The sequence below is a fragment of the Protomyctophum parallelum genome, assembly GCF_964188405.1.
Source record: "Protomyctophum parallelum genome assembly, chromosome: 17".
NCBI lineage: Eukaryota > Metazoa > Chordata > Actinopteri > Myctophiformes > Myctophidae > Protomyctophum > Protomyctophum parallelum.
In genome coordinates, this window is record NC_139719.1 from 41,581,787 (window position 1) to 41,608,801 (window position 27,015).

Sequence of the window (27,015 nt, forward strand, 5' to 3'; positions counted from 1 at the left end):
CGCTATGATAGGCCAATGTGAAACGGGTGCCATTTGTTCTTATGCCTTTGATGGAAATTGGATGATTTGAGGCATTTTGTTCCAAACATGTGTTTTGCAAAAAATCCACCTGTTGGTGGTGCTATAAAAGGCCAATGTGAAAAAGTCAGGGCATAGGTTTTTTTCCTTGGCCTCTACAGAGAGTGTGCATTCAACGTTTCATGCAGATCGGTGCAGAGATAGGTATAAAACTGTGAAAATCTGCCTCATGGTGGCGCTATAAACAGGCCGTTCTGGAGAATTCAGGGCAGAGGTTCGTCGTTGGCATCCAGTGAGTGGGTGTGCAAAGTTTGGCATCGACTGGGTTAACGGTGCCGGAGATTAGCTGTTAACGGACGGACGGAGTGCAAAACATACTCTCTCCGCATGCCTTCGGCCTGGTGGAGACAAAAAGGAACTGTTTTGGACATAAAGGTATCCACCACCCCACCCTACAGAACACTACAATGTACTATGTGCCATCAATCATGCTGCAGTGTACTATAGCCATAGAGTATTAAAAGGATAGAGACTGAACTGGCGCGAAGCTCCGCCCCCTCCACTATTCATGCCAGTGGAAGTTGCTCAGTGGCGTTTTGAAGCCGCCGTCTATTTCCGCCTTTTTGGGCGCATTTCCCCCGCATTTGACCTCCAAAATTTGGAGGTCAAATGCGGAAGTGCAACCGAGCACTCAATGTTAAAGCTCAGGGGTTTCCTCGTCATGAATCCACGGGTCCGCCTGCAGTCCTTCCTCTTACCACTAGGGCCCAGCGCTTCAACATTGGAGTGCCTAGCTGGCCCCTTTGACTATAGCCTAATGTAGTGGTTTTCAATCAGTGGTCCGGGGACCACCAGTGGTCCTCGAGGGGGTTCCAGGTGGTCCCCAGAGTTGGTAATCAAATGGACCCTTGAAATGGACCCGTACGGGTCAATTTGGTTTCATTTTACGCTCTCTAGAGTTACATTATTATTAAACATCTTTATTATTCAATTTACAAGAAGTCTATGCACAATTAAGATAATGCGAAATAATTGTTATTTTGATAGCTGTTATCTCTCCTAAATGGTATACCAACGATACAGCATGGAATTGTGGACAAAATATATATATTTTTTAACTCTTGGGGTCTTGAGGAGCTGAAAACTGCACTTTAAGTTGTGCACTGAGGTCATACCAGGACACTGTGGGCAGGAAAAGAATAGGCATGTTATAAAATCACATGTCCACCAAAACATGAATAAATAAAAACATATTAGTATATATATATATATATATAGGCCTAGGCAGTTTTATTTTCAGTGCCATATACATGTTATATTATATTATATATGGCAGTGCTGCAGTGCAGTGGAAAATAAAGAAATATTCTATTTTTACATCACCCATGCTAGCTGTCACGTGCAACACTGTGAATGAAGTCACTACATCCCATATGCTAAACGTGTTAAACTTTCCCCCGCATCCGTTGCCCCGACAACCGGTACCATTTAGCCTATCACAGCTGCCCAAGACCCTCCCGCCTATGGGACGTGACCCATCGGAAGTGATCCACACTAGGTCGTAATGGCGGCTCCATTCTGCATGTGAAGGACTTCACATCATCACAACAACACCGGCCTCTTCACACACAGCAGCACGGGGGGAATATGATGACAATATGTTCATAACGCCATGTAGCAGACTGTCGGGTAAACAGCCGTCACGTTTTCTCCTGCTTTGACACGTTTTAAAGGCATTTCCGACGTTCTAGTGAGGCTTTCTTTGGAGCTAGCGTTAGCCTCGTAGCTAACTTATAGCATCAGCTGTCAAACTAATTGCCTGCTATAGCTGTCTGTGACCTTATGTCAACTGTACTGCAAATCATTCGTTTTCAACCTTTTTCACGTCGAGGTCCATTATTTTGTCAGCATTTGAGCCGCGGACCACCATTTGATAAGATTTTTGCCTCTCAGACACAAGGACCTTTAGAATATGTTGTTGCTGAATTAAGATTTTGTCCACAATTCCATGTTGTATTGTGACACTATAAATAAAAAAACGTCTTGGTTTCCTTTCCGAGGCTATAGTGGTACTATTAGGAGAGAGTTAAAGATCTAAGAAGGGTCCATTTGGTTCCCTCAAGGACCACTGCTTTAGATACACCCTCATGTAATCTGTTATTGTTGTTATGGCGTCTTCTAGCCCTCCAAGCAGAACCCAATGCTACTGAAGTTTCTGACATTTGTTAGACCCAGTGCATTGGGTCTTGTTCCAGCAGTATCCTGCCACCTGGTACGCGGACATACATAAAACATAAACAACATGGATAACGCCTGTCTGCGCTCTTTGACGACATTTTTTCGTGTGAGGGTTTCGGAATATGGTAAGTATAAGTACCCATACATGCCGCTGCGAATATCTCCTGTGGCGCAGAAGCCGTTAATTATTTTTAATCTTTGTTTGACCGATTTGGTCGCTTTGATTCTTCTCTTCCTTCCTTGTTTATTGACACCTCATTGTACCGCCTATCTGGCTAGCTAGTGGCGCTATAGCTATGACAGAGCAGATCAGAGGCAGGGACGTAGCCGGCACAAGCCAACCGCACACCGGAAGGCGGTACAATAAACGGTAAACAAACAAGAAGAAATAAAGCGACCAAATCGGTCAAACAAAGATAAAAAATACTTAACGGCTTCCGCGCCACAGGAGATATTCGCAGCGGAATGTATAGGTACTTAAAGTTCACGAATTCAGAATAACTCAAAGAAAAAAAGGCCGTCAAACGCTGCAGATTCGATCTTAGAGAGAATATGTATGTCCGTTTTCCAGAATTCCCATACGAAAATATAGTTATGAGCAGGGACCCTACATAAAACTCATCAAAATGTCAGAAAAGCTTTATGGAGGGTTCCGAGAGGGGCTATCCATCGACCACCTCTGGGACCCATACACCCTCATGCAATCTGTTATTGTTGTTATGGACTCTTTATAACTTTATGGTGTTGTTGGATATAATGTTCAAATGCTGTTTTGTTTACTAATGTAATACAAGGGCATCTGCTGCTGTTGCCACCATGCAGCAGTGCTTTATTTTGACATTGCAATGCATCATTTTGGTTTGATCGATTGAATACTAACTAAGAAAGCACTATAAAGGCTTGTTTTCATTGGGCTCCTCCAATATATTCATACAATATTGAATGATGATGATGATGATGATGATAATAATTGGACGTTGTGAGAATGTTAGGTTACTGTATAAACGTTACTGCACCATCTTTAACCCATTATTTTGGACTGAGGTCTATTAACCCATTCTGACCTGAGATCAGATTCATACGAGGTTTCCACTGGACACACACTGGTCATGATCAACCCATTCTGACCTGAGATCAGATTCTAAAAATGTCAGTCGTAGGTCTGCTATTTTTCAATAGCTAAAGCATAACATGATGCCGACACCAAAATGGGTGCCCGTTCAGAATGGGTTAAAAAAAAGGCTTCTAAATCCTAAAAGAAATCTGAAAAACCTATGTTAGTATGTCAGTTGTGCTCAACCTTTTTCATGTCAAGGACCCCCAGAATTATCTCTATTGGGCCACGGACCCCCATCTCAAAATATGTAGTTCCAGGGACCCCCCCAGAAGCAAATATTTTAGTTAAAAATGTTCGCTCTGAAATATATATTCAAAGATTTGCATCACATGACCTACAAGCTTTGGCGTGCTATGTGCTTGTAGATCTGCTATTTTTCAAAAGCTAAAGTATAGCATAATGCTTAAAACCGCAAAAGCGGTTCCCGCCCAAAATGTGTTAAACTGCACCTTTGACAAATGTTACATTAGCCTGTGTTATGTCATTATCAGCTTATCATGTAAGTGAGTCAGTGGCTATAGTTCAATCACAGTTCTGCGTTTTCTATGGCACGTACGCAACAGTTACTGTATGTGTGTTTGTCTACAAAATGCTGGCAGAATTTTCTCTGCAATAAATATTCTACTTGTTCTAACTATTCTAACTGTATAGTTCAATGTCACGTTCAAGATAATGTTATTTGGTGACTACAGTGCTACACATTATGCATATTAATCACTTTCAACCTATAGCCAATCAACAAGGTCACATCGCGTCATGTACAGTACAACTGTGGTATGCTTTATGCTATAACTGGTTTGTATACTATAATAATACTTTAGCCTATAGGCTTTACGTCGTTGACATTTTACATGATGTTATTGTTTACACTTTACACCATGCTCTAGAGCAGTGTATCTCAAAGAAGTGGGGTCCAGGGACCCTCAGTGTTTCAAATTGACCCTTTTAAGCATAATGTTATACTTTAGCTATTGAAAAATAGCAGATCTACAAGCTCATAGCTACGAGCTTGTAGGTCTGCTATTTTTGAAGAATCGTGAAAAGTGACATGAAAATGTTTGAGAACGACTGACATAGAAAAACATCGCTTTTTCAAGAAAACAGTCGGGATTTAGAAGACTTTTTGTAGAATCGTTCCCAGGTCAAAATGGGTTATCGTGTCTAACTCTGAGAGTGTACAAATGGAACCAAATGGACCCCTATGGTTCAATTTGATTCCAATTTGTACACTCTGAGTTATGGGGGGGGGGGGGGTCCTTTAATAGAATTAAAGGTATATTCAGTGATTTCACTTAATTCAAATATCACTTATTTTTTTGTTTTGTTGTGATAATCCTCTCTACTATAGAGTGTGCTGACCATATAAGGGGTTCCTCCCTGTCCCCAGTTAACCCCTGGGGGTCAAAAAACCTAATAGGTTTCGTTTTTGACTCTATCCTGATTGGACGAAAGGCTGGGTCCCACAGCCAAAAACGAAACCTAAGGTTTTTTTAGTGAAATCACTGAATATACCTTTAAAAGGGTTGCTCTCATCGTGTTAATGTAATGAATAAAGCATTGTACTGTGTGTGTGTGTGTGTGTGTGTGTGTCCTGTGGTTTAGGTCTGGTTGGTACCAGTGTGAAGCAGAAGCTGGTCATAAATGTGGTCCTCAGGAGTCAGCAGAGCGCTCGCCGCCTCATCCAGCTCTACAACAGAGACGCGTCTAAACGGGTCACGTACCAGCATCTGAACTTCCTCAAACGACAGGTACCGTTCTACTGGAGGGTTTAAACTTAACAGATTCTATACATAGGACGTCTGAGAACGTCATAAGGATCCCGAAATATTAGTACTATTGACGTGAGGACGTCCTAGTGACGTCCCAGCGACGCGGGCGAGATAAGAATATTCAGAATTTTTCCTATTTATTTTTTTGGCATTTCGCTTTTCGCTTGCCGTATGCTAACGCTCAGTGCAACTATTAGCTTGTCATTGACTCCCATGTTAGCGCGGCGGAAAGAATGACTCGTATCTCCTAATCCAAGGCGCTCCCCGTGGTGATGAATGGATCGATATGCTGGCGCTTCATTTCTGCTCATCATCCGTCTCTCCCGCAAAATATGAACGCTTTTTGGAGCGTAAAACAATATATTAAGATGATCGGGGATGTGAGGTCCCTTTGTAAAGTCAACTGTGTGTGTTTCCTGTTTCATGGCTTTCAAAGTAAAAGCGATCAGACAACTCTGGCACTCTATAGCCTTTATTTTGAAGGCACTTCCTGTACTAAATGTGTTAACTGCTATGGGACAGTGTTGCTGACAGATTTCGCAAGAGAATCAACAAGCGGGCCAAATTATAAGCGACTGTCTGTCACGCTATAAGGCTCATTCATAGTCTGGATGTTCGGTGATGAGGTGACCACCGCTCCGGTGGTGAGGTGACCACCGCTCCGGTGGTGAGCTGACCACCGCTCTGGTGGTGCGGTGACCACCGCTCCGGTGGTGAGCTGACCACCGCTCCGGTGGTGAGCTGACCACCGCTCCGGTGGTGAGCTGACCACCGCTCCGGTGGTGAGCTGACCACCGCTCCGGTGGTGAGCTGACCACCGCTCTGGTGGTGAGCTGACCACCGCTCTGGTGGTGAGCTGACCACCGCTCCGGTGGTGCGGTGACCACCGCTCCGGTGGTGAGCTGACCACCGCTCCGGTGGTGCGGTGACCACCGCTCCGGTGGTGAGGTGACCACCGCTCCGGTGGTGAGCTGACCACCGCTCTGGTGGTGAGCTGACCACCGCTCTGGTGGTGAGCTGACCACCGCTCCGGTGGTGCGGTGACCACCGCTCCGGTGGTGAGCTGACCACCGCTCCGGTGGTGCGGTGACCACCGCTCCGGTGGTGAGGTGACCACCGCTCCGGTGGTGCGGTGACCACCGCTCCGGTGGTGCGGTGACCACCGCTCCGGTGGTGAGGTGACCACCGCTCCGGTGGTGAGGTGACCACCGCTCCGGTGGTGCGGTGACCACCGCTCCGGTGGTGCGGTGACCACCGCTCCGGTGGTGAGCTCACCACCGCTCCGGTGGTGAGGTGACCACCGCTCCGGTGGTGAGGTGACCACCGGAGCTGAAATAAGGTTGAGCGGTGGTGAGTAAAAACAGAGAGAAGGGCTGGTAGCGGTGGCGGTGGTTTGCTCTTCACCGCGGCTCGTGACGTCATGTTGTAGTTCGGTGGTCACCTAACCACCGAAAATCCCGACTGAATGAGAAGACAGACGCGCACGCATGGCTGTTTGAGAAGAACCGATCTACAGTACAAGCGCACAATGCATCACACTGTGAATGTGTGTGTGAATGGGTGAATGTAATGCACAATCAATGTAAAGCGCCTTGGATAAAGGCGCTATATAAATGCACCATTTAACCCATTCTGAACGGGAACCCATTTTGGTGTTATAGCATCATGTTATGCTTTAGCTATTGAAAAATAGCAGATCTACAAGCTCATAGCGCGCCACCGAGTGGCGCGCTACGAGCTTGTAGGTCTGCTATTTTTTGAAAAAACGAAGAACGACTGACATTTTTTTTTATCTGATCTCAGGTCAGAATGGGTTCATCAGACCAGTGTGTGTCCAGCGGAAACATCGTATGAATCTGATCTCAGGTCAGAATGGGTTAAATGGTATAAAAGATCGGTTTCTCCAGATCGGGTAAATCACCAATCGAGTCATTTGGAGTAAAAAATCACACCTGTGTGAACTGAGTGGTGCAAATCCCCTCTCTCTCTCCCTCCTCCTCTCTCTCTCTCTCTCTCTCTCTCTCTCTCTCTCTCATTAGCAGGCAACAGTGCAGCACTATCTCTCTCTCTCTGTTTCTGGCACAACAGCGCCCCTACTGGTACTAATAGTCATACCGGTGCTCATAGTCACGTACAGTAGGCGGACACATGGGTAGGTGAACACGGACATTGCTGTTCCTTGGAGTGGTTGCACCACTCAAAAACAAGTCTATTTAAAAATCTGTGATATTAAGCACCTCCTATTTAGGAACGAGCCTTCTTCCCCAGACGGAAATCTAAACTCAACCCCGCAGTTATACCAATATTTATTTTATACACGACTTCACAGACAAAACAAGCCCAGTGTCGCTTAATAATAAGCGGACTTGGCAACACTGTGGTCATCAGTACAGTCAGTCATGCTGCTGGAGGACACCGTGAATACAAAACAAACATGCAGGAGATATTTCAGCATGTTGTGCTTGGCCTTTCTGTGCGACAGAGCGGTCTTTGTTACAGCTCTCGGGGACCTGGCATCACCTTGTTGCTGCTTTTGTCTGAGTCCCGCCTATTGTAGAGTCTTTTGTTTACTTTGCACACACGACCGTGTTGCCAAATATGCGACAGCATCATGCAACTTGCAGGTTGACATCACGTCTCCGCGGCGATTGGAATGCCGGGGACAGCTGGAGGCTGGAGCAGCACGTCGTTGTTTGTGTAATAATGTGGACTGTTATTGTATTTTACTACAAAATGTGGACTGGAATGCCGGGGACAGCTGGAGGCTGGAGCACGTCGTTGTTTGTGTAATAATGTGGACTGTTATTGTATTTTACTACAAAATGTGGACTGGAATGCCGAAAAAAAACTAGCTTGATTCGCTGCGTTCCGTACTCAAGTCTGGACAGTCTCCTATTCTCCACAGGTAGGTGGGACTGATTGGTCTGTGGTGCCTAGGGCTAGGGTTGAGGATAGAAAAAACACTATATCAATGCGCACTGCACAGCTACTGCTGTTGTCCTGCGATGTCCCCTTATCGTTCACTAAACTCACCCCACACAGCTACTGCTGTTGTCCTGAGACGTCCCCTTATCATTCACTAAACTCACCCCACACAGCTACTGCTGGTGTCCTGAGACGTCCCCTTATCGTTCACTAAACTCACCCCACACAGCTACTGCTGTTTTCCTGCGACGTCCCCTTATCGTTCACTAAACTCACCCCACACAGCTACTGCTGTTGTCCTGCGACGTCCCCTTATCGTTCACTAAACTCACCCCACACAGCTACTGCTGTTGTCCTGTAACGTCCCCTTATCGTTCACTAAACTCACCCCACACAGCTACTGCTGTTGTCCTGCGACGTCCCCTTATCGTTCACTAAACTCACCCCACACAGCTACTGCTGTTGTCCTGTAACGTCCCCTTATCGTTCACTAAACTCACCCCACACAGCTACTGCTGTTGTCCTGAGACGTCCCCTTATCATTCACTAAACTCACCCCACACAGCTACTGCTGTTGTCCTGAGACGTCCCCTTATCATTCACTAAACTCACCCCACACAGCTACTGCTGTTGTCCTGAGACGTCCCCTTATCATTCACTAAACTCACCCCACACAGCTACTCCTGTTGTCCTGAGACGTCCCCTCATCATTCACTAAACTCACCCCACACAGCTACTGCTGTTGTCCTGAGACGTCCCCTTATCATTCACTAAACTCACCCCCACACAGCTACTCCTGTTGTCCTGAGACGTCCCCTTATCGTTCACTAAACTCACCCCACACAGCTACTGCTGTTGTCCTGTAACGTCCCCTTATCGTTCACTAAACTCACCCCACACCGCTACTGCTGTTGTCCTGCGATGTCCCCTTATCGTTCACTAAACTCACCCCACACAGCTACTGCTGTTGTCCTGCGACGTCCCCTTATCATTCACTAAACTCACCCCACACAGCTACTGCTGTTGTCCTGAGACGTCCCCTTATCATTCACTAAACTCACCCCACACAGCTACTGCTGTTGTCCTGAGACGTCCCCTTATCATTCACTAAACTCACCCCACACAGCTACTGCTGTTGTCCTGAGACGTCCCCTTATCGTTCACTAAACTCACCCCACACAGCTACTGCTGTTGTCCTGCAACGTCCCCTTATCGTTCACTAAACTCACCCCACACAGCTACTGCTGTTTTCCTGCGACGTCCCCTTATCGTTCACTAAACTCACCCCACACAGCTACTGCTGTTTTCCTGCGACGTCCCCTTATCGTTCACTAAACTCACCCCACACAGCTACTGCTGTTGTCCTGCAACGTCCCCTTATCGTTCACTAAACTCACCCCACACAGCTACTGCTGTTTTCCTGCGACGTCCCCTTATCGTTCACTAAACTCACCCCACACAGCTACTGCTGTTTTCCTGCGACGTCCCCTTATCGTTCACTAAACTCACCCCACACAGCTACTGCTGTTGTCCTGAGTCGTCCCCTTATCATTCACTAAACTCACCCCACACAGCTACTGCTGTTGTCCTGCGACGTCCCCTTATCGTTCACTAAACTCACCCCACACAGCTACTGCTGTTGTCCTGCGACGTCCCATTATCGTTCACTAAACTCACCCCACACAGCTACTGCTGTTGTCCTGCAACGTCCCCTTATCATTCACTAAACTCACCCCACACAGCTACTGCTGTTGTCCTGCGACGTCCCATTATCGTTCACTAAACTCACCCCACACAGCTACTGCTGTTGTCCTGCAACGTCCCCTTATCATTCACTAAACTCACCCCACACAGCTACTGCTGTTGTCCTGCAACGTCCCCTTATCGTTCACTAAACTCACCCCCACACAGCTACTGCTGTTGTCCTGCAACGTCCCCTTATCGTTCACTAAACTCACCCCACACAGCTACTGCTGTTTTCCTGCGACGTCCCCTTATCGTTCACTAAACTCACCCCACACAGCTACTGCTGTTTTCCTGCGACGTCCCCTTATCGTTCACTAAACTCACCCCACACAGCTACTGCTGTTTTCCTGCGACGTCCCCTTATCGTTCACTAAACTCACCCCACACAGCTACTGCTGTTGTCCTGAGACGTCCCCTTATCATTCACTAAACTCACCCCACACAGCTACTGCTGTTGTCCTGCGACGTCCCATTATCGTTCACTAAACTCACCCCACACAGCTACTGCTGTTGTCCTGCAACGTCCCCTTATCATTCACTAAACTCACCCCACACAGCTACTGCTGTTGTCCTGCGACGTCCCCTTATCATTCACTAAACTCACCTGAAATGGAACACTGTTCGGCTCTACACGTTGTGAGCTTGTAGATTGTAGAGGTGTAACCCATTCAGGACGGGAACCCCTTTTGGTGTTTTAAGGATTGTTATACTGTTATACTTGCTACAAAAAAATAGCAAGATCTACAAGCTCGTAGCAGTGACGCGCTATGAGCTTGTAGATCTGCCATTTTTGAAAAATCGTGAATAGTTGGCGCAAATCTTTGAATATATATATATATATTTCAGAGCGAACTGAAATCTTTGCTTCTGGGGGGAGGGCCCCTGGAACAACATATTTTCAGTTGGGGTTTGGCGGCCAATTACATATAATTTCAGGGGTCCTTGACATGAAAATGTTTGAGAACCACTAACATAGAAACATGGGTTTTTCAGAAAACTCAGGATTCAGAAGACAATGAAGACATGTTGCAGAATCTGGTCTCAGTCCTATAAATGCGTTTAACCCAGGCTTTATGACGGACGTGAACAAAACCGAGACTGTTTTTTTTTCTTTTTGGTTTTCCAACAGTATGTCGCGAAAAGCACCAACGAGCTCCACCAGCGAGCCGTCCCCAAGCAGGCGGCGCTCAACGTCCTGACCATCGTGGTGGACGAGAGGGACGGCGACGTGGTCAGGCAGGTGCAGCGCATACCGACGGTCAGCGCTGTCCTGGAGCACCCACCACCACCACCACACCCAGAGGAGGTCAGCGCTGTCCTGGAGCACCCAGAGGAGGTCAGCTCTGTCCTCGAGCACCCAGAGGAGGTCAGCTCTGTCCTCGAGCACCCAGAGGAGGTCCCCGCCGTCACAGCCACCGCAGCCACCATCACCAGCGATGTGGTAGTGACGCAACCGGTGACATCGTCGCCTTCGTCGGCCCTCCTCCACCCTGTCCCTGCGGTGACATCATCCACATTACAGGTATGGGGTCTGTCGCCATGAGGTTTAAGTCGACGGCTTAGTTGTAAATAATTGCGATTAAAGGGACACTTCACCCTTTTTGCAAAAAAATATATGTTAATGATGTTTAGAAGCTTTAGAACACTTTCCTTGAGATCTTTATGTGTGTAATATGTGGTTTTAGATATTTTAGATTGTAGCAGTGAGCCTGTTGTCTCTGATGTCATGGACACTGGGCTCACTTCCTTCCTGGACTACATGTTGTCTCAGTAAGACAGCTCTCCCCCTATCCACAAGGAGGAGCAGTGCACCAAATAATTATGGGAATTGTAGTCCAGGAAGGTAGTGAGACCAGTGTCCTTGACATCAGAGACAGCAGGCTCACTGCTACAATCTAAAATATCTAAAACCACATATTACACACATAAATACACCCAGGAAAGTGATCTAAAGCTTCTAAACGTCATTAACATATATTTTTTTGCAAAAAGGGTGAAGTGTCCCTTTAACGATTTTAATTGTGTTTTTTTTGTCTTTGGAAATTGGAACATTATGAATAACAATTACAATTCCGTTTGCCTTGTAGGCTTCGTGATAATAAAAAAAATCACACACGTGTGAACTGAGTGGTGCAGTTCCACTCCCACCTCTCTCTCACATAGCAGCACTATCTCTCTCTCTCTCTCTCTGTTTCTGGCGCCCCCTACTGGTACCCTATAATCATATACTCGTGTTCATGGCCACATAGGTGAACATGCCACATACATACATAGGTGTACACGGACATTGCTGGTTGTAGGAGTGGTTGCACCACTCAAAAAAATTGCACAGAGCAGATATGGCAAATACCTGAAATGTACCTAGAAATTTATTTATTTATTTATTTATACTTTATTATATATTATACTAGATTATTATTTCTGCTTTCTTTTAATGTATGAACATGTACACGATTATGACAAAAATAATTGCGAGGAAAGAAGGTAGGAAGTCAGCACACCGTTCTTAACCCATTCTGACCGGGCACCCATTTTGGTGTCGGCATCATGTTATGCTTTAGCTATTGAAAAATAGCAGATCTACAAGCTCATATCGCGCCACCGAGTGGCGCGATACGAGCTTGTAGGTCTGCTATTTTTGAAAAATCGAAGAACGACTGTGACATTTCTAGAATCTGATCTCAGGTCAGAATGGGTTCATCAGACCAGTGTGTGTCCGGCGGAAACCTTGTATGAATCTGATCTCAGGTCAGAATGGGTTAATTCTTTCTTTCCCATGTCCGTATATATATGGACCCCGATGTATACTCCGTCTATATAATTGAGTCCCACGGCAGCTTTTAACATTGGTCCGGTTGCTATGGCAACGCCCCACCGCTCCATCTATGGGATTGAAAATATAATCACTGTGTATAAAGCAGTTGAAAGGAGGATTTTCAAACGTCCATAAATCGTAATCGTCTTGGTGGATCTTCTGCCATCCAAATTTCTGATTTAATTTGTGCCTTTGGGCCCAGGCCGTAGCGTAACGGTCTGGGCACCGGAATGGTGATCCAGTTGCGGTGTGCCGCGGGTTCGACTCCCGGACCCGACACGGCCTTTACCGCATGTCATCCCCCCATCTCTCTCCCGTTTCCTGTCAGCCTACTGTCTGTCCCTTAAAAAAAAATCAATAAAAGGCATAAGCCGCAAAAAAATATCTTAAAAAAAAAAAAAAAATTGTGCCTTTGTACCCCAACGCTCCTGCCATGTAGAAGCGTCTGACGAAAGGTAAACGGTGTGTGCTTGTGCCAATGATACTCGAGTGTGTGTAGCGAGTGTGAGGGGGCGCGGGCAAACTCCGACTCTTAAAATGAACCCATATGTTGGCACCTGGAACTGGGATTTATGATATGATAACAGCTAGCCACAATATAAGAGTCAAGGCGTGCATGGCAACAGTTTGTGTTTTGTGTGATTTCACACCCGAATAATGTTTAAGATGATGCGTTGTGTTGAGAATGACTGTATAGTAGTAGATGTTGAGTGAGAGGTACAGAGAAATAGATCGATAAGAGAGAGACAGAGAGACCGAGAGAGACAGACCGACAAGGCAATGTTGTGTTGGACCGTTTCTAAAGCAGCACCACCAAAGCTATGCCATCATGCTGTGTCAGTGTGGAACAAACTTTATTCCTTTGGATGTCACCGGAGTGGAGTGACAAACAACAGCAAGAATCAGATGGATGTCCATGTCTTCAACACAGTGTCTTTATGCTGGAAGAAGTTACCTCCAGTGAGTCCTGGAGGAGGAGACGGTCACCTTGAGGTTCCCACCATGCTCGACGGCCACACACCCGTGCTGGTGGAAGATACAGTCTACATCTGGGGACCCCACCGGGGAGAGGAGTACCACAATGTGCTTTATTCATTTGATGTAGGCACCCACAGATGGTTCAAACCCTGGGTTTCTGGGACCGTTCCAGAGGCGAGGAGGTACCACTCAGCCTGTGTGTTGAAGAAGTTCATGTTTATCCACGGAGGATTCACCAAGTCTCAATGTACTAATGACTTGTACAAGTTGGACACCAGCACAATGGTCTGGTGTTTGATCAACCCCGGAGGAGCTCTGCCCTGTGCTTCAACACATCACTCTGCTACCATCATCGGGACAAAGATGTTTGTATTTGGGGGCATGAGCAGGGGTCAGTTCTACAACGACCTCAGAGTGTTTGACACAGAGACCAATGTCTGGCTGAAAACACCACCGGCACAGCTTCTTCCACAAGAACGCTTTCGTCATTCAGCATTCACCTACAATGGAGAGATGTACATATTTGGTGGTGTAGGGGCCGGGGGAACACTCTTCATCGATGTGTGGAAATTCAGTCCAGGGACCTTCTCCTGGAAGAAGGTTGAGCCCAAATGGAAAGGCCCATATCCAATGGTTAGCATGTGCTGTTGCATGGTGGGAGATCGTATCATCGTCTTGGGAGGATACGGAGAAAACTACAGACCCACTGATCAGCTGTTCATCTTAGACTTGAGTCCTACTCTTAAGACTTTGTGTAAGCTAACAGTTACTCGGTACGGTCTGGATCATTCTGAACTCCCACACGACATCAGGTGGGAACTGGCATGCAATGACAACCAACAGTGGGCCTCATGCAACCGTTCTTAACCCATTCTGACCTGAGATCAGATTCTAAAGATGTCTATTACATCCTGACAGTTTCATTATTAACCCATTCTGACCTGAGATCAGATTCTAAAAGTGTCTTCGACACTCGAAGAACAGAATCTACGCACACTGTCGAGCACTCTTAGGGTGCCTTTTTTGTTCTTAAAAAAATTTAATAGAGCGCCGAAGTCCTGACGTAAGTCGCTCATCCCGACGATTCCTTTGGTTCGCGGAAGTAATTATTCTATGGAGAATAACATGGGGTGATCTTAATATCGTCTACTATAAGCGTTGTGGTCCGGCAGGCCAGGGGGAGGCAGTTTAGTGACCAGGATTACTGTCGGGGAGGTGTCTCTGTATCGTCAGTCATATATGATACAGTCTGCTTCTAGCGAAAATGTAACGAATTCAGCAGCAGTAACATTAGCGTTTTCTCTCAGTCAGTTAATTCTTCATATCCATATGAGTGAAGCGGCCGGGGTGACATGTTTATTTTTCAAACACAGTTCTTATATGAGGCGATCTAAAATCCCCCTATGGGGGATTATAATGCAAATAAAAAGTACATGAACCTGTGGATTTATAGCGCCCTCTACCGATATTGACGTCAGACTTCGGTGCTCTATCTTCCAGGCCACGCCTGCGGCGGTGACGGTGTCTGGGGCGGCGGCGGTCAGCGCGGTGCTGGAGGCTCCTCACGTCCACGTGGAGACGGAGGCGGAGCTCCAGGCCCGTCTGGACCGACAGTGGAAGCAGCTGAAGGTGGACCTGTCGGACCTGCCCGACGTCTACGCCCGGCTGGCCAAGATCAAGCTCACAGGTACAGGAGGAGCAGAATGCTGCTGTTGTCTGTCTGTCTGTCTTATCCCATTCTGACCTGAGATCAGATTCTAAACATGTCTTCTACTATCCTGACAGTTTCCCATTCTGACCTGAGATCAGATTCTAAAAGTGTCTTCTACATCCTGACAGTTTTCTGAAAAAGCTATGTTTCTGTGTCCAGTGGTTCTTCGGTTTTTCAAAAATAGCAGACCTACAAGCTCGTAGCGCGCCACTCGGTGGCGCGCTATGAGCTTGTAGGTCTGGTATTTTTCAATAGCTAAAGCATAACATAATGCTAACACCAAAAGGGGTTCCCTTCCAAAATGGGTTAAATATACACTTCTAAAAACAGCCATAGCCACTTGCCCAAATGTGGCTGACCTTCATCACATTTTGTCATAACGTCTATGGCCGTTTTTTTTTTAGACCAATGAGTGTTTTTTCGTGCAAAACTAATGATTGGAATGCATTCAGAATCGTGAAAACCCCCTAGTTTGACATGTCACATGCTACTTAACACTACGAAGTCTGAAAAAAAATCACTACTACTCAGTCGGCTGAACGGTCAAGGGGACCGTGTTTTTGGTGCGATTTGATTGGCCACTCTCTCCCCCACACGTCCCTCTCCAGCTGGAGAAGACATTGTTCAAGCCTGCATCCCATTTCCAACGAATTAAATCATAATATGTTTCTTAACACATGTTTTCACTCCTAAAATGTATAAAACTAATAATACATGTGAAAAATATATATTTTGCCGTTGCCCGTTAGTACTATATTGCAACATAGCCATGGAAGAGTGTCGTTGCTGCCTTTTGTTGTTATTTTTTTCCTTCCAAAAGAGCAAGATCACTTGTGTTTTCTTGTGTGTTATCGATGTAATTAATATATGTCACCCCACGCGATGTACAGACTGCTTGACTAGGCATGTAAACATGACATAATTGTATTAATGTTTAAGTGTAATGATGTTATTGACCGGATTGTCCGTAGTCCTCCAGCCGTTAGCTTACAGTTGCTAATATTATAAGCTAACAACATTACTAAAGCCAATGTATTGCATTAAATGCGGCCTGTCCGCGGTAAATTACTTATACAAGTGAGTCGCGTTATATTTACCTAAATTACCAGCCAAAGTACATTCCAAATAAACAATTATTAGCCACGTTATGTTGTTATATCAGTTTAATTAATAAAAAACATCGTTCAGAATGCCGTTAGCACTGTGAATTCAACATCCGGTGAGGAGAGGATACGGTTCGTGTATGTGTTGTGTATGGAAAACAGCGCATACAGCGGCTTACCGGATGTAAGCCTTGCACACTAAATAGAAAGCCTGCAGCCTGGTGATACAAAAAATAAACTCCACACGTGAAATGCACTGCATGTTGAGGAGAAACACCAGCTCAGCTGCTGTTTATAACATATCGTGCAGTTATTGAATTCATGAACATTTGCATGCTTCCCTGAGAGGGAGAGAGAGAGAAAAAGTTTACAGATAAAGAAGGACGGACAGGCTGAACTCTTGACTGACAAAGAGCTGGCGATATTGAGCCTATATGCCAGAACAAATTAATCCACAGCATGTTTTTAACTGTAATTCTGTGGCTCCATTCCAGCGCTTGTGGTTGCGACGGCAGCGGCGGGCTACGCCATGGCTCCGGTGCCCTTTGACCCCGCCATCTTCCTCATAACCACCCTGGGAACGGGCCTGGCCTCCTGCACGGCCAACTCCATCAACCAGGTGAGTCTCCATCTCACACGCATCAATCATGTGGTTTATGTGTAGAGATGTTACCCATGCCTTTTTGAGCGGTGCACACACTGCTCCAATGAAGGGCTGTGTGTGTCTCTCTATGTCTGTTTCTATGTCTGTTTGGAGTACGACCTATTGACCCCTGCAGACGATTGGGGTCGCATTCGGGTCACTCACTGTTGAGCGGCCCCACATTGAGCAGTCGGCTATTTGGGGTCGATGGGGGTTCCAAATGGACCCCTTACGGGTCTGTAACTCTGGAAGTGTACAAATGTGAACCACTTATCTAGGAATACAAACGGCAGTAGTGCAACATCAACTGAAGCATTGAAAATACAATGATATAGAGACTGGCATACTCACTTTTTGGGCATAGCAGTAATGGCATCTCGTCTTACTTGTCTTGTTATCGTAACAACTCTAGTCACCACCATCTCACAGCCAGGTCAACGAACATCAGAAACATCAGAATGGGCTAGTCACCACCATCTCACACCCAGGTCAACGAACATCATGTGTTTATGTCTGTGACGCTGTTAATGATTGCCCGTGTGTGTGTGTGTGTGTGTTACAGGTAGAGTCTTTATATAATGTTTTATATGCATCTGTTCATTCCTTTGCAAACTGACTGCACCCACTTATACTGTAGGGCAAGGCGTTTTTAGAGCAAACCTGGTCTCCGACTAGTCTGTCACCGCTTTATGATGTCTTGGCTATTATCTTGTGTATGAGATTATCATGATGCTATGATGCTAACGGCAGTATAGCTCAGGAGATAACAGCGGCCGTCGTGAAAGCAGAATGTTCCTATTAATTCGATTCCCCGGCTCTTCCTGGCTGCGTGTCGAAGTGTCCTCGAGCAACATGTAACGTGGCATGTATCGTTTTTGTTGTTATATCAATTTCCCCACTTCTTCACAGATTGGCGAAAAGGGGCCTTTCTGTGTGGAGTTTGCATGTTCACCCCGTGTCCCCTTTGGTACCCTCACGAAAAAGACCATGCAGTAATCCTGGTTTCTATAGAGCGTCACAGTCCCGCTCCCTTTAATGACGACGCCAGGGCCCAGGAAATGAATCCCAATGCATTTTCTCCATAGACATTTCAAAAAGTATTTATTTAAAGACCTTTTAAGCGTCGTACGAAGCCAAGTCTTGTCGTGACAAATCATGACAACAAACACAATATTTTGGACCAAACAAATAATTACAAAGAAGAAAAACAACAAAAAAAAGTGTTGTAACCTGCCGTTTTTTTTCTACTTTGTAACTTTTGTTTGGCCCAAAACATTGTGTTTATTGTCACGATTTATCACGACAAGAGTTGTCTTTGTCCGCGGCGTATAAACGTCTTTAAATAAATACTTTCTGAAAAGTCTATGAGGGAAATGAACGGGGATTTATTTTCCGGGTCTCTCGAGGGGGCGGGACTGCGACGCTATGACATATATATATATATATATATACCGATCGCTTGCATTTTAGTCTAGTTTTTATTTGTTGACGGAATTGTCAATAATATATTTAGTGTTAGTTTCAGTCATAATAGCTTCGTTTTCATTTAGGTTAACACTGATCCAGGTATAAATGTGCTAGACATTTGTGTGCCTGGGTGTTCACTCACTGCTAGTCCCCAGGGCTTGCTAATGTTCTCAAACCCATTTTTGGTTGATTCAATAATAATAATCACAAAAACAACAAAGTCTGGCAAAGTTTAAATGGAGTTTAATCCACCGTTTCAGTCCAATAATAATGAGCCTTTAATACCTTTTTCTAGTTTTGACTTTTTTAAGTCCCTGTTATATACTTTTCGGGGAAGAAAAATGAGAGCTCTTTTCAATGCTGGCAGAGATGGCTGTTGGTTTTGTGACGCGTAATGGAGTTTCAGTGCAGCACTGAGCAAACATGAACTCGCCTGTTGACAGACGGGGGATGGAAGTACTTTAGTGAAAGCATCAATACCCCGTTGTACAAGTACTCTGTTACAAGTTAGGTCAAAATTCAAAAGTATTGGCATTAAAATGTACTTTCACAATGTCTCAAGTGAACTGGAAGGTTCACAATGCCTCGGGTGGTTTGGTTACGTTGTAAGTTGTAACCTTTCTTCTCTTGAGTGAAGAGACTATCTCTCTCCGCCCAACATATTTCATATGTATGGGGAATTACCCCATTCATAATTGTCTCCACCAGGCCGAAGGCATGGGGGGAGAGTATGTTTTGCACTCCGTCCGTCCGTCCGTACGTGTGTCCGTCCGTGTGTGTGTCCGTGAGCAGCTAATCTCGGCCACCGTTAACCCGGTCGATGCCACATTTTGCACACACACTCCCTGGATGCCAACGATGAACCTCTGCCCCAAACTTTCCAGAACGGCCTGTTATAGCGCCACCAGGAGGCCGCTTTGTGCAAAACAAGTTTTTGCACAGTACACCTACAGATTTTGTCCAAACATTGCGCAAATTGGTACACAGTCTCTCTAGAGCCATTCAACAAAACCGGTCTTTCAGATTTCTCAGACTCCATCCTGATTGGTTAAGATTGGCTTCCAAAAGTTCACAGGAGTGCTCAGTTTCAAACAAAATGCTGCAAATCATGAACACATGGCGTGATTTCCGTGAAATTGTGCACGCACATTCCCACTAGGCCGAGGAAGAAATTACACATGAACAATTTCAACTCAGCCTCAAGGTGGCGCTATAACTGGCCGAAAAGTGTTTTTACCTCTAACTGCACGGATCTGTGGATAATTTACTTTTGTTGCCCTTTTATCCAACCACCAGATGAAGGCAAGCTGCAATGTCCTACATTCCTATCCTGGTGGAGACCTGTGCCCAGAAGGGCACTTTTTCTAGTTATGAAATATGTTGGGCGGAGAGAGATAGTCTCGATATGATAGACAAGAGAACGCTACACATTGTGAGCTTGTACATGTGTACTGTATATGGCTGAAGTGGTTAATGTGTTTGCTGTTATACTCAAATAACTAGCTTTCAAATAATCATACTAAAATACTTAAGTACAATATTTGCCTCTGAGATGTACTGTATAGTGGAGTAGAAGTACAAAAGGTATTGAAAATTGTAAATACTGAAGTAAAGAAAATACCTAAAAAATTGTACTTTGGTTGGGTACAGTACTACATTTAATGTACTTAAAGGACCACTTCACCACTTTTCAACCTATCTTCATATATTTAGGTCCTCACTAATAATCATGAAAAAAAAATCTACTCAGGTCTGTGTCTCATAGGAGGGCTGTGGGCAGTTCAGAAACCGTCTTCCAGTGACATCATCGATGGGGAATACAAGCTAATACAAACTGCAGGCTGTCTAGTCCTGAAAAGTTGCAATGCGAAAATGGAAGCCATCGTTCACACGATAATGAAAATCTAAATACTTTTGTAAAAAAAATATAAAAAAAAAAGATAATCTGCCTAATGATGATGTCACTGGAAGACAGTTTCTGAACTGCCCACAGCCCTCCTATGAGACACAGACTGAGTAGAAAACAATCGTGCCATTTTATTTTTTTCATGATTAGGACCTATTATATGAAGATGGGTTGAAAAGTGGTGAAGTGGTCCTTTAACCCATTCTGAACGGGCACCCATTTTGGTGTTAGCATCATGTTGTGCTTTAGCTATTGAAAAATAGCAGATCTACAAGCTCATAGCGCGCCACCGAGTGGCGCGCTACGAGCTTGTAGGTCTGCTATTTTTTTTGAAAAATCGAAGAACGACTGACATTTTTTAGAATCTGATCTCGGGTCAGAATGGATTAAGTTTCTTTACGCCCAGTGTCGACTGAGACGGTCCCACGCTGTGCTCTTCATGTTGTTCTGGGAAAACACCGCACGACCCCCCCTCCACCCCCACGACCCCCCGTTTGACCTGAGAGACAGAGAGCCACATTCCTCTTTCGCTGCGCATCTCAAAAATGCATTAAGTGAAGAAGACTGTAAATGCTGTCATTATTCCCCCCCCCTCCTCCGTTGAAAGGTTAGTTTTTTTCACAACTATAAATAAAGAAGAGGAGCCACTACTAGACAAGTTTCGCTGCCTGGCCTGCCCCCCCCCCCCCCCCCCCCCTTGGACACTTAATGCATTTTGTGCGGGAACCCCTTTTGGGGGTTTTAAACATTGTTATAATTTAGCTATTGAAAAATAGCAGATCTACAAGCTCATAGCGCTATGAACTTGTAGGTCTGCTATTTATTTTTTTTAATCATGAAAATGGGCCTCAAATCATTGAATAATATATTATTACAGAGTGAACATTTTAACTAATTTTTTTTCCTCTTGGGGAGGTCCCTGGAACTACATATTTTCAGATGGGGGGGGGGGGGGGGTCGGAGGCATATTACATATAATTTTTGGGGTCCTTGACATGAAATATTGAGCACCACTGATTACAGAAACATTCGGTTTTTCAGAAAACTGTCAGGATATTTTAAGACATTTTTTAAGTTTCGAGGTCAGGCCTAAATGGGTTAAAATGCCAGGAATAATCAGGGGCCTCCCCCCTCCCTCTGCATGCTCTCCTCTTCTTCGTCTTCGTCTTGGGTTGGCCCTCATGGTGTTGACGTTGAGCATTGGAATGCCCCTATCCGTGACTTTAGAATATTAGTTTAATGGGTGACTTCTCCCACAGACCCCGCATTGAACTCCACTTAGCAGAGCGAGGGCCTTGGCCTGTAATTTGGCAAGAGCCCCTGATTACACTGCAGGTTCCTGCCCTCCAGCACAGCCGTCCCGTCCCCCCTTCCCTTCCCCTTCCCTTCCCTTCCCTCCTCCAGGCTATAACCCTTCCCCTTCCCTCCAGGCTATAACCCTCGACAGACACAGTTCCAAGACCCCGCCTCCCTCGTTTGTTTCGTGCGTTCGTTCGTTCGTTTGTTGGCGAGCGGAGCAGGAGTGTGCTCGCCGAGATCACAAACCTTAAAACCTGCAATTTGTCCACCGGGGCCCGGCAATCATCATCATCATCATCTTCTTCTTCTTCTTCTTGGACCTGACCTAAAATGTTCAGTTCTCGACACACATAGTTATACCTTCCTTTTTTATGTGTCGTGTGAAGGAAAAAGGGGGGTTTGTTTGATGTCGGTTCGGTGGTGACCAGTGGCGTGCACAGATAGACACTAGGGGGTGCTAGAGCACCCCCTGCCCTTTTTGGCAATGTGCTCTTAAAAAAAATATATAATAATAAAGTTTTTTTTTTCTTTCTTAATTTGTAGTGTGTGGACCATGCGGTGACATTGATCAAATCTTGATAAAAAAAACGCTTCTACTATATTATTTAGGCCCCCCCACAATCTAAAGCTATGTTTCTATGTCAGTGGTTCTTCGATAAAAATAAATAAAATAGCAGACCTACAAGCTCGTAGCGCGCCACTCGGTGGCGCGCTACGAGCTTGTAGATCTGCTATTTTTCAATAGCTTAAGCACCAGAATGCGCTGCACACAAGGTGCCCTTTTTTCATTTGAGCACCTGCCCCTCTAAATGTCTGTGCACGCCACTGGTGGTGACGCCTCTGGATATGAATGTGCAAATGTTTGCCTTTTTTCTCTCTCGCTCCGCACGATCGCATTGTCTCCTGAGTGACACGGAGCCGCAGAGCCGTGTTGTGATTTTTTTTTTCCTCCTGCACGGTGTGTTGTAGCTTCTACCTTTTCTTTTTTACAGCTGTAACAGGTGTGTAAATATCCTGGAATGAAAGAAATGCCCTCCCTCCTCCCCCTCTGCCTTAAATGGAGGAGGAGGGGGAGGAGGGTGCACCCCACCCCCTCCGCCTCCACAACACCCGATCTCAAGGAGTTCACGGTGTTGAGCGACGTGAGAGGCAGGCAGCCACAGCACACACACACACACACACATACCCCTGGTGTCCCTTTATCTGCGGGCCCACCCTCAAATCACTTCTGTCACTCTTCATTTTCTCCCCCCGACAGAGGCCCTGCCCGGGGGGGCTAGGATACGATCTGTCGTGGCCCCCCATCTTTCATCCAGGGGAAGGTCATTTTCCTTTCAACGTCTCCCTTCTGCTCCCCAGTTGTGAGTCCCCCCCCCGTCCCCCCACCACCCCCCACCCCACCCCACCACCCCACCCACCCTTCCCTTCAAGCAAGCTCTGGTTTTAAAAGCCTCAAGGCTTTAGTGAAGGTGATGTTCAGAGGAGGCCGGGGGTCAAAACTATAAACTGTTGCAAATTATTCTTAGGGGTTTTTGTTTTCACCTGCCTGGGTGGGTGTGTGGGTGGGGGGGGGGGGGGGGGGGGTGTAGCACGTGAGTGGAGAGTTACACTAGAGGCCCCTTTAAAAAAAAAAAAAGCATTTAATTTAACCCATTTAGGCCTGACGTCGAAATAAGAAAATCATTAGCTCTGAAAGAATATATATATTCAAAGATTTGTGCTGGCATTTAAAAACAAAATCATAAATAGCAGACCTACAAGCTCGTATGTGCTTGTAGGTCTGCTATTTTTCAATAGCTAAAGTATAACATAATGCTTAGTTAGAACACCTAAAGGGGTTCAGGGAGCAGACAGGCGAAGAGGACCTGACTGTACGAAAACAAACAAGGTCTTACATCTGGAATTGAGTGAATGATCTGGGAGGGCCGTGTGGCCTCGCGGTTCCACGCACCTCGCCGTCAAAAAACGGTGGCGTGCGTTGCACCAGAATGACGCCATGATTCGGTTTTATATCGTGGGTCATGATTTCATAACTATTTCATCGCTATTCTTCAATATCTTCAATATATATTTTTTACTACATTTTGTACTTTTATTAACCACCGTAAAAAAACACTAGCTACAAATAATCTGATTAGATGCAAAAAATTGCGAGTGTATAGCTGTAAATAACAATCATAATTCATGTTTGTGATTATATAAAAGGTATTATCATATGAATTTATCATTGTCGTTAATCATTGTTCATTGTATATCCACGAATAGCGTTTTTTAAAATTTAAAAGATAAAGGGACACCCAGGGTATGTGTGTGTGCTGTGGCTGCCTGCCTCTCACGTCGCTCAACACCGTGAACTCCTTGAGATCGGGTCCTTGACATGAAAAAGGTTGAGCACCACCGACATAGAAACATAGGGTTTTTCAGAAACTGTTAGAAGCCTTTTCGTTTTTTTAGAAATCGGTCTCAGAAGCAAAAAAAAAAAAAGAAGAGGACTTTGTTTCCGGATACCCCCAGAAATCCTGCCCCGTCCGGACGTCATTAGCACAGGGCTTTGTACCCTGGGCTTATCAACGCCGACGTTTGGGGGCCAGGCCCTCTTGGCTTTGTACATCCTTTTCTTTCCCTTTTTTTACAGGAACTATAATGTGAGCCCCGAGCGGGCGGTGCCACCAACTGACCTGTAATATCCCCCCCCGTTAAGACTTCAAAAAGAACAAAATAAGAGCTCTTCAAAGCGCAAATAAACAGCATGGCCATTTGTCCCTCTTCACTGTAATACTAACCTCATCCCTCTCTCTGCGTTAGCTCCTTAAATGTCCCACATTACCGGTTCAAAAGTCCCAGACCGCACCCTATATATATAAGCCAACCAATCAGATCAAACAACAAAAAGTGACCGCACCCAAAAGCCCCCCAGCTTCTTAACCAATAGGGATCTCACATGGTCAGCTCCCAGTCAGTACAGCAGCGAGAATCTCTTTGAACTGTTTTTATGGTTAGTTTCGAGTTTACCTGTGGGTGCCATATGGAAGGGTTTGGAGGAGGAGGATACAATGAGGGGGTTCACGCCGAATACGACACTGCTCGCCCCTTTACCAACTCGCCCCCGTAATCTTTCTGACCTGAGATCAGATTCTATAAATGTCTTCTACATCCTGACGATTTTCTGAAAAAGCTGTTTCCTATGTCAGTCTTTCTTCGATTTTTCAAAATTATGTTATACTTTAGCTATGGAAAAATAGCAGATCTACAAGCTCATGCGCGCTATGAGCTTGTAAGGTCTGCCTATTTTTCTAAAAAATCTCGTAAATGTGGCGCAGATCTTTGAATATATATTCTTTCAGCGCAGACGTTTTCAACTGAAATCTTTGCTTCTGAGGGGTTCCTGGAATAACATATTTTCAGATGGGGGTCGGTGGCCCAATTTCATATCATTTTTGGGGTCCTTGACATGAAATATTGAGCACCAGAAACATGTCAGGATTTTTAAAAATGTCTACGTCGGACCTAAATAGGTTAATCTATATGTATATGATTACATTTGTGCTCATTTAAAAGATGAGCGTGATGAAGGCCTGACATTTATCTTTATTTTTATAATGAGAAAAGAGAAAAAAGAGGGAATGCATGACAACAAAACCAAAATACCCCAGACAAAACAAAACAAAACAAAACACCGGGCTCGCAGCCAAAGCATCGGCACCGGCCACAGAATCCCCCCCCCCCATCTATACATTCCTATATATATACATATATATATATATACATTCTGAACATTGTTGAAACTTGAAATGAGTCTCTCGACAAAGCGCTCCCCGACTGGCGGCGTCTGAAGTGTTGTCGGAATTCCTCACATGGTTCCCATATAAGTAAATAAATACACAGTGAACTGCAGGGACACCCTGTCAGTGACGGTTACATCAACGTCTCTTTGGGGTACCGTGTGATGTGAGGGTACCCGGCCCGCGTGTTTAACCCGTTGAGACCTGAGAGACCAGATTTTCTTTTTCTGAAACACCCATGTTTCTGTATCGGTGGGTTCTCCAACCTTTTCATGTCAAGGACCGCCAAAATTGTACGTATTTGCCCCCCCCCCCCCCCCCCATCTCAAAATATTTTGTTCCATGCAGCCAGAAGCAAATAATTTGAGTCAAAGAACCGTTCACTGTGAAATCATATATATTCAAAGATTTGCAAGACGATTTTTCAAAAAAAAAAGTATAGCTCTACAAGCTCGTAGTGCGGCACTCGAGCGCCACAAGTTTGTCGATCTGCTATTTTTCCCCAACAGCTAAAGTATAAAATAACTGTTAACCCATTCTGACCGGGCCACCCATTTTGGTGTTATAGCATCACGTTATGTTTTTAGCTATTGAAAAATAGCAGATCTACAAGCTCATAGCGCGCCACCGAGTGGCGCGCTACGAGCTTGTAGGTCTGCTATTTTTTAAATAAATCGAAGAACGACTGACATTTTTAGAATCTGATCTCAGGTCAGAATGGGTTAATCAGACCAGTGTGTGACCAGTGGAAAACCTCGTATGAATCTGATCTCAGATCAGAATGGGATAATAAGGTGACACAGATGCGGTCCAGGTCCTTAATGCGTTATTAGACCTTTTTGCGAAAGCAAAAAAAAGAAAAATCCTGAGATTCATGGATGCTTTTTGAGGACAATCTCTCTCTCCCTCGGGGCCCCACAGAAGGCCCCCACATAAGAAGCTATAGCCTTTCTTGTGGTCGGGTCCAGTCGTGGCCATGTGGAGCCCAGTCTTCACTCTGCACCACCACCACTCTGCTCTTCATCATCCTCCTCCTCGTCCTCCTCCTCTGTGGAGCGTTCCCTTCGCCCCACTCGCTGACGGATCCGCGCGCATGTCGTCATCATGGTCCCCTAATTGGAAAGGCCGGGCCGGGATTTAAAACGTTTTGCTTCAATGAATGAATGAAGCCACCTGGTTGTTTTAACGCATTCTGGACGGGAACCCCTTTTGATGTTTTTTAAGCACTATGTTATACTTGAGCGATTTTTCAGAAATAGCAGATCTACAAGCTCGTAGTGTGGCACAGAGTGCCAGATCTGCTAGATCTGTTAAGAGTGTAGATCTGCTATTTCTGAAAAATCGCCAAATATATATATATATATATATATATATATTCTTTCAAGAAGTTTTTTCCAACTCAAATCTTTGCTTCTGGGGGGGGGTCTCTGGAACAACATATTTTCAGATGGGGGGTCCGCGGCCAAATACAGATAATTCTGGGGTCCTTGACATGGAA

At 45.3% G+C, this 27,015-nt stretch overlaps 1 protein-coding gene across 4 annotated transcripts in view; it reads left to right on the forward strand.

Moving 5' to 3' along the window:
* The first annotated feature begins 1,568 nt into the window (after positions 1-1,568).
* LOC310875008 (protoheme IX farnesyltransferase, mitochondrial-like) overlaps positions 1,569-27,015 on the forward strand; it is a 120,609-nt gene continuing 95,162 nt past the window's right edge. Inside the window, exons 1-6 of one of the 4 annotated variants that reach the window (XM_083788017.1) lie at positions 1,569-1,707; positions 4,976-5,121; positions 10,943-11,149; positions 11,210-11,335; positions 15,107-15,293; positions 16,915-17,039. In XM_083788017.1, the coding sequence (XP_083644143.1) occupies positions 1,677-1,707; positions 4,976-5,121; positions 10,943-11,149; positions 11,210-11,335; positions 15,107-15,293; positions 16,915-17,039 (822 nt within the window). In that variant the 5' untranslated portion in view covers positions 1,569-1,676. Of the gene's footprint in view, positions 1,708-4,975; positions 5,122-10,942; positions 11,336-15,106; positions 15,294-16,914; positions 17,040-27,015 lie in introns of all 4 variants that reach the window. The other 3 variants (XM_083788016.1, XM_083788018.1, XM_083788015.1) reach the window with 3 other exon arrangements.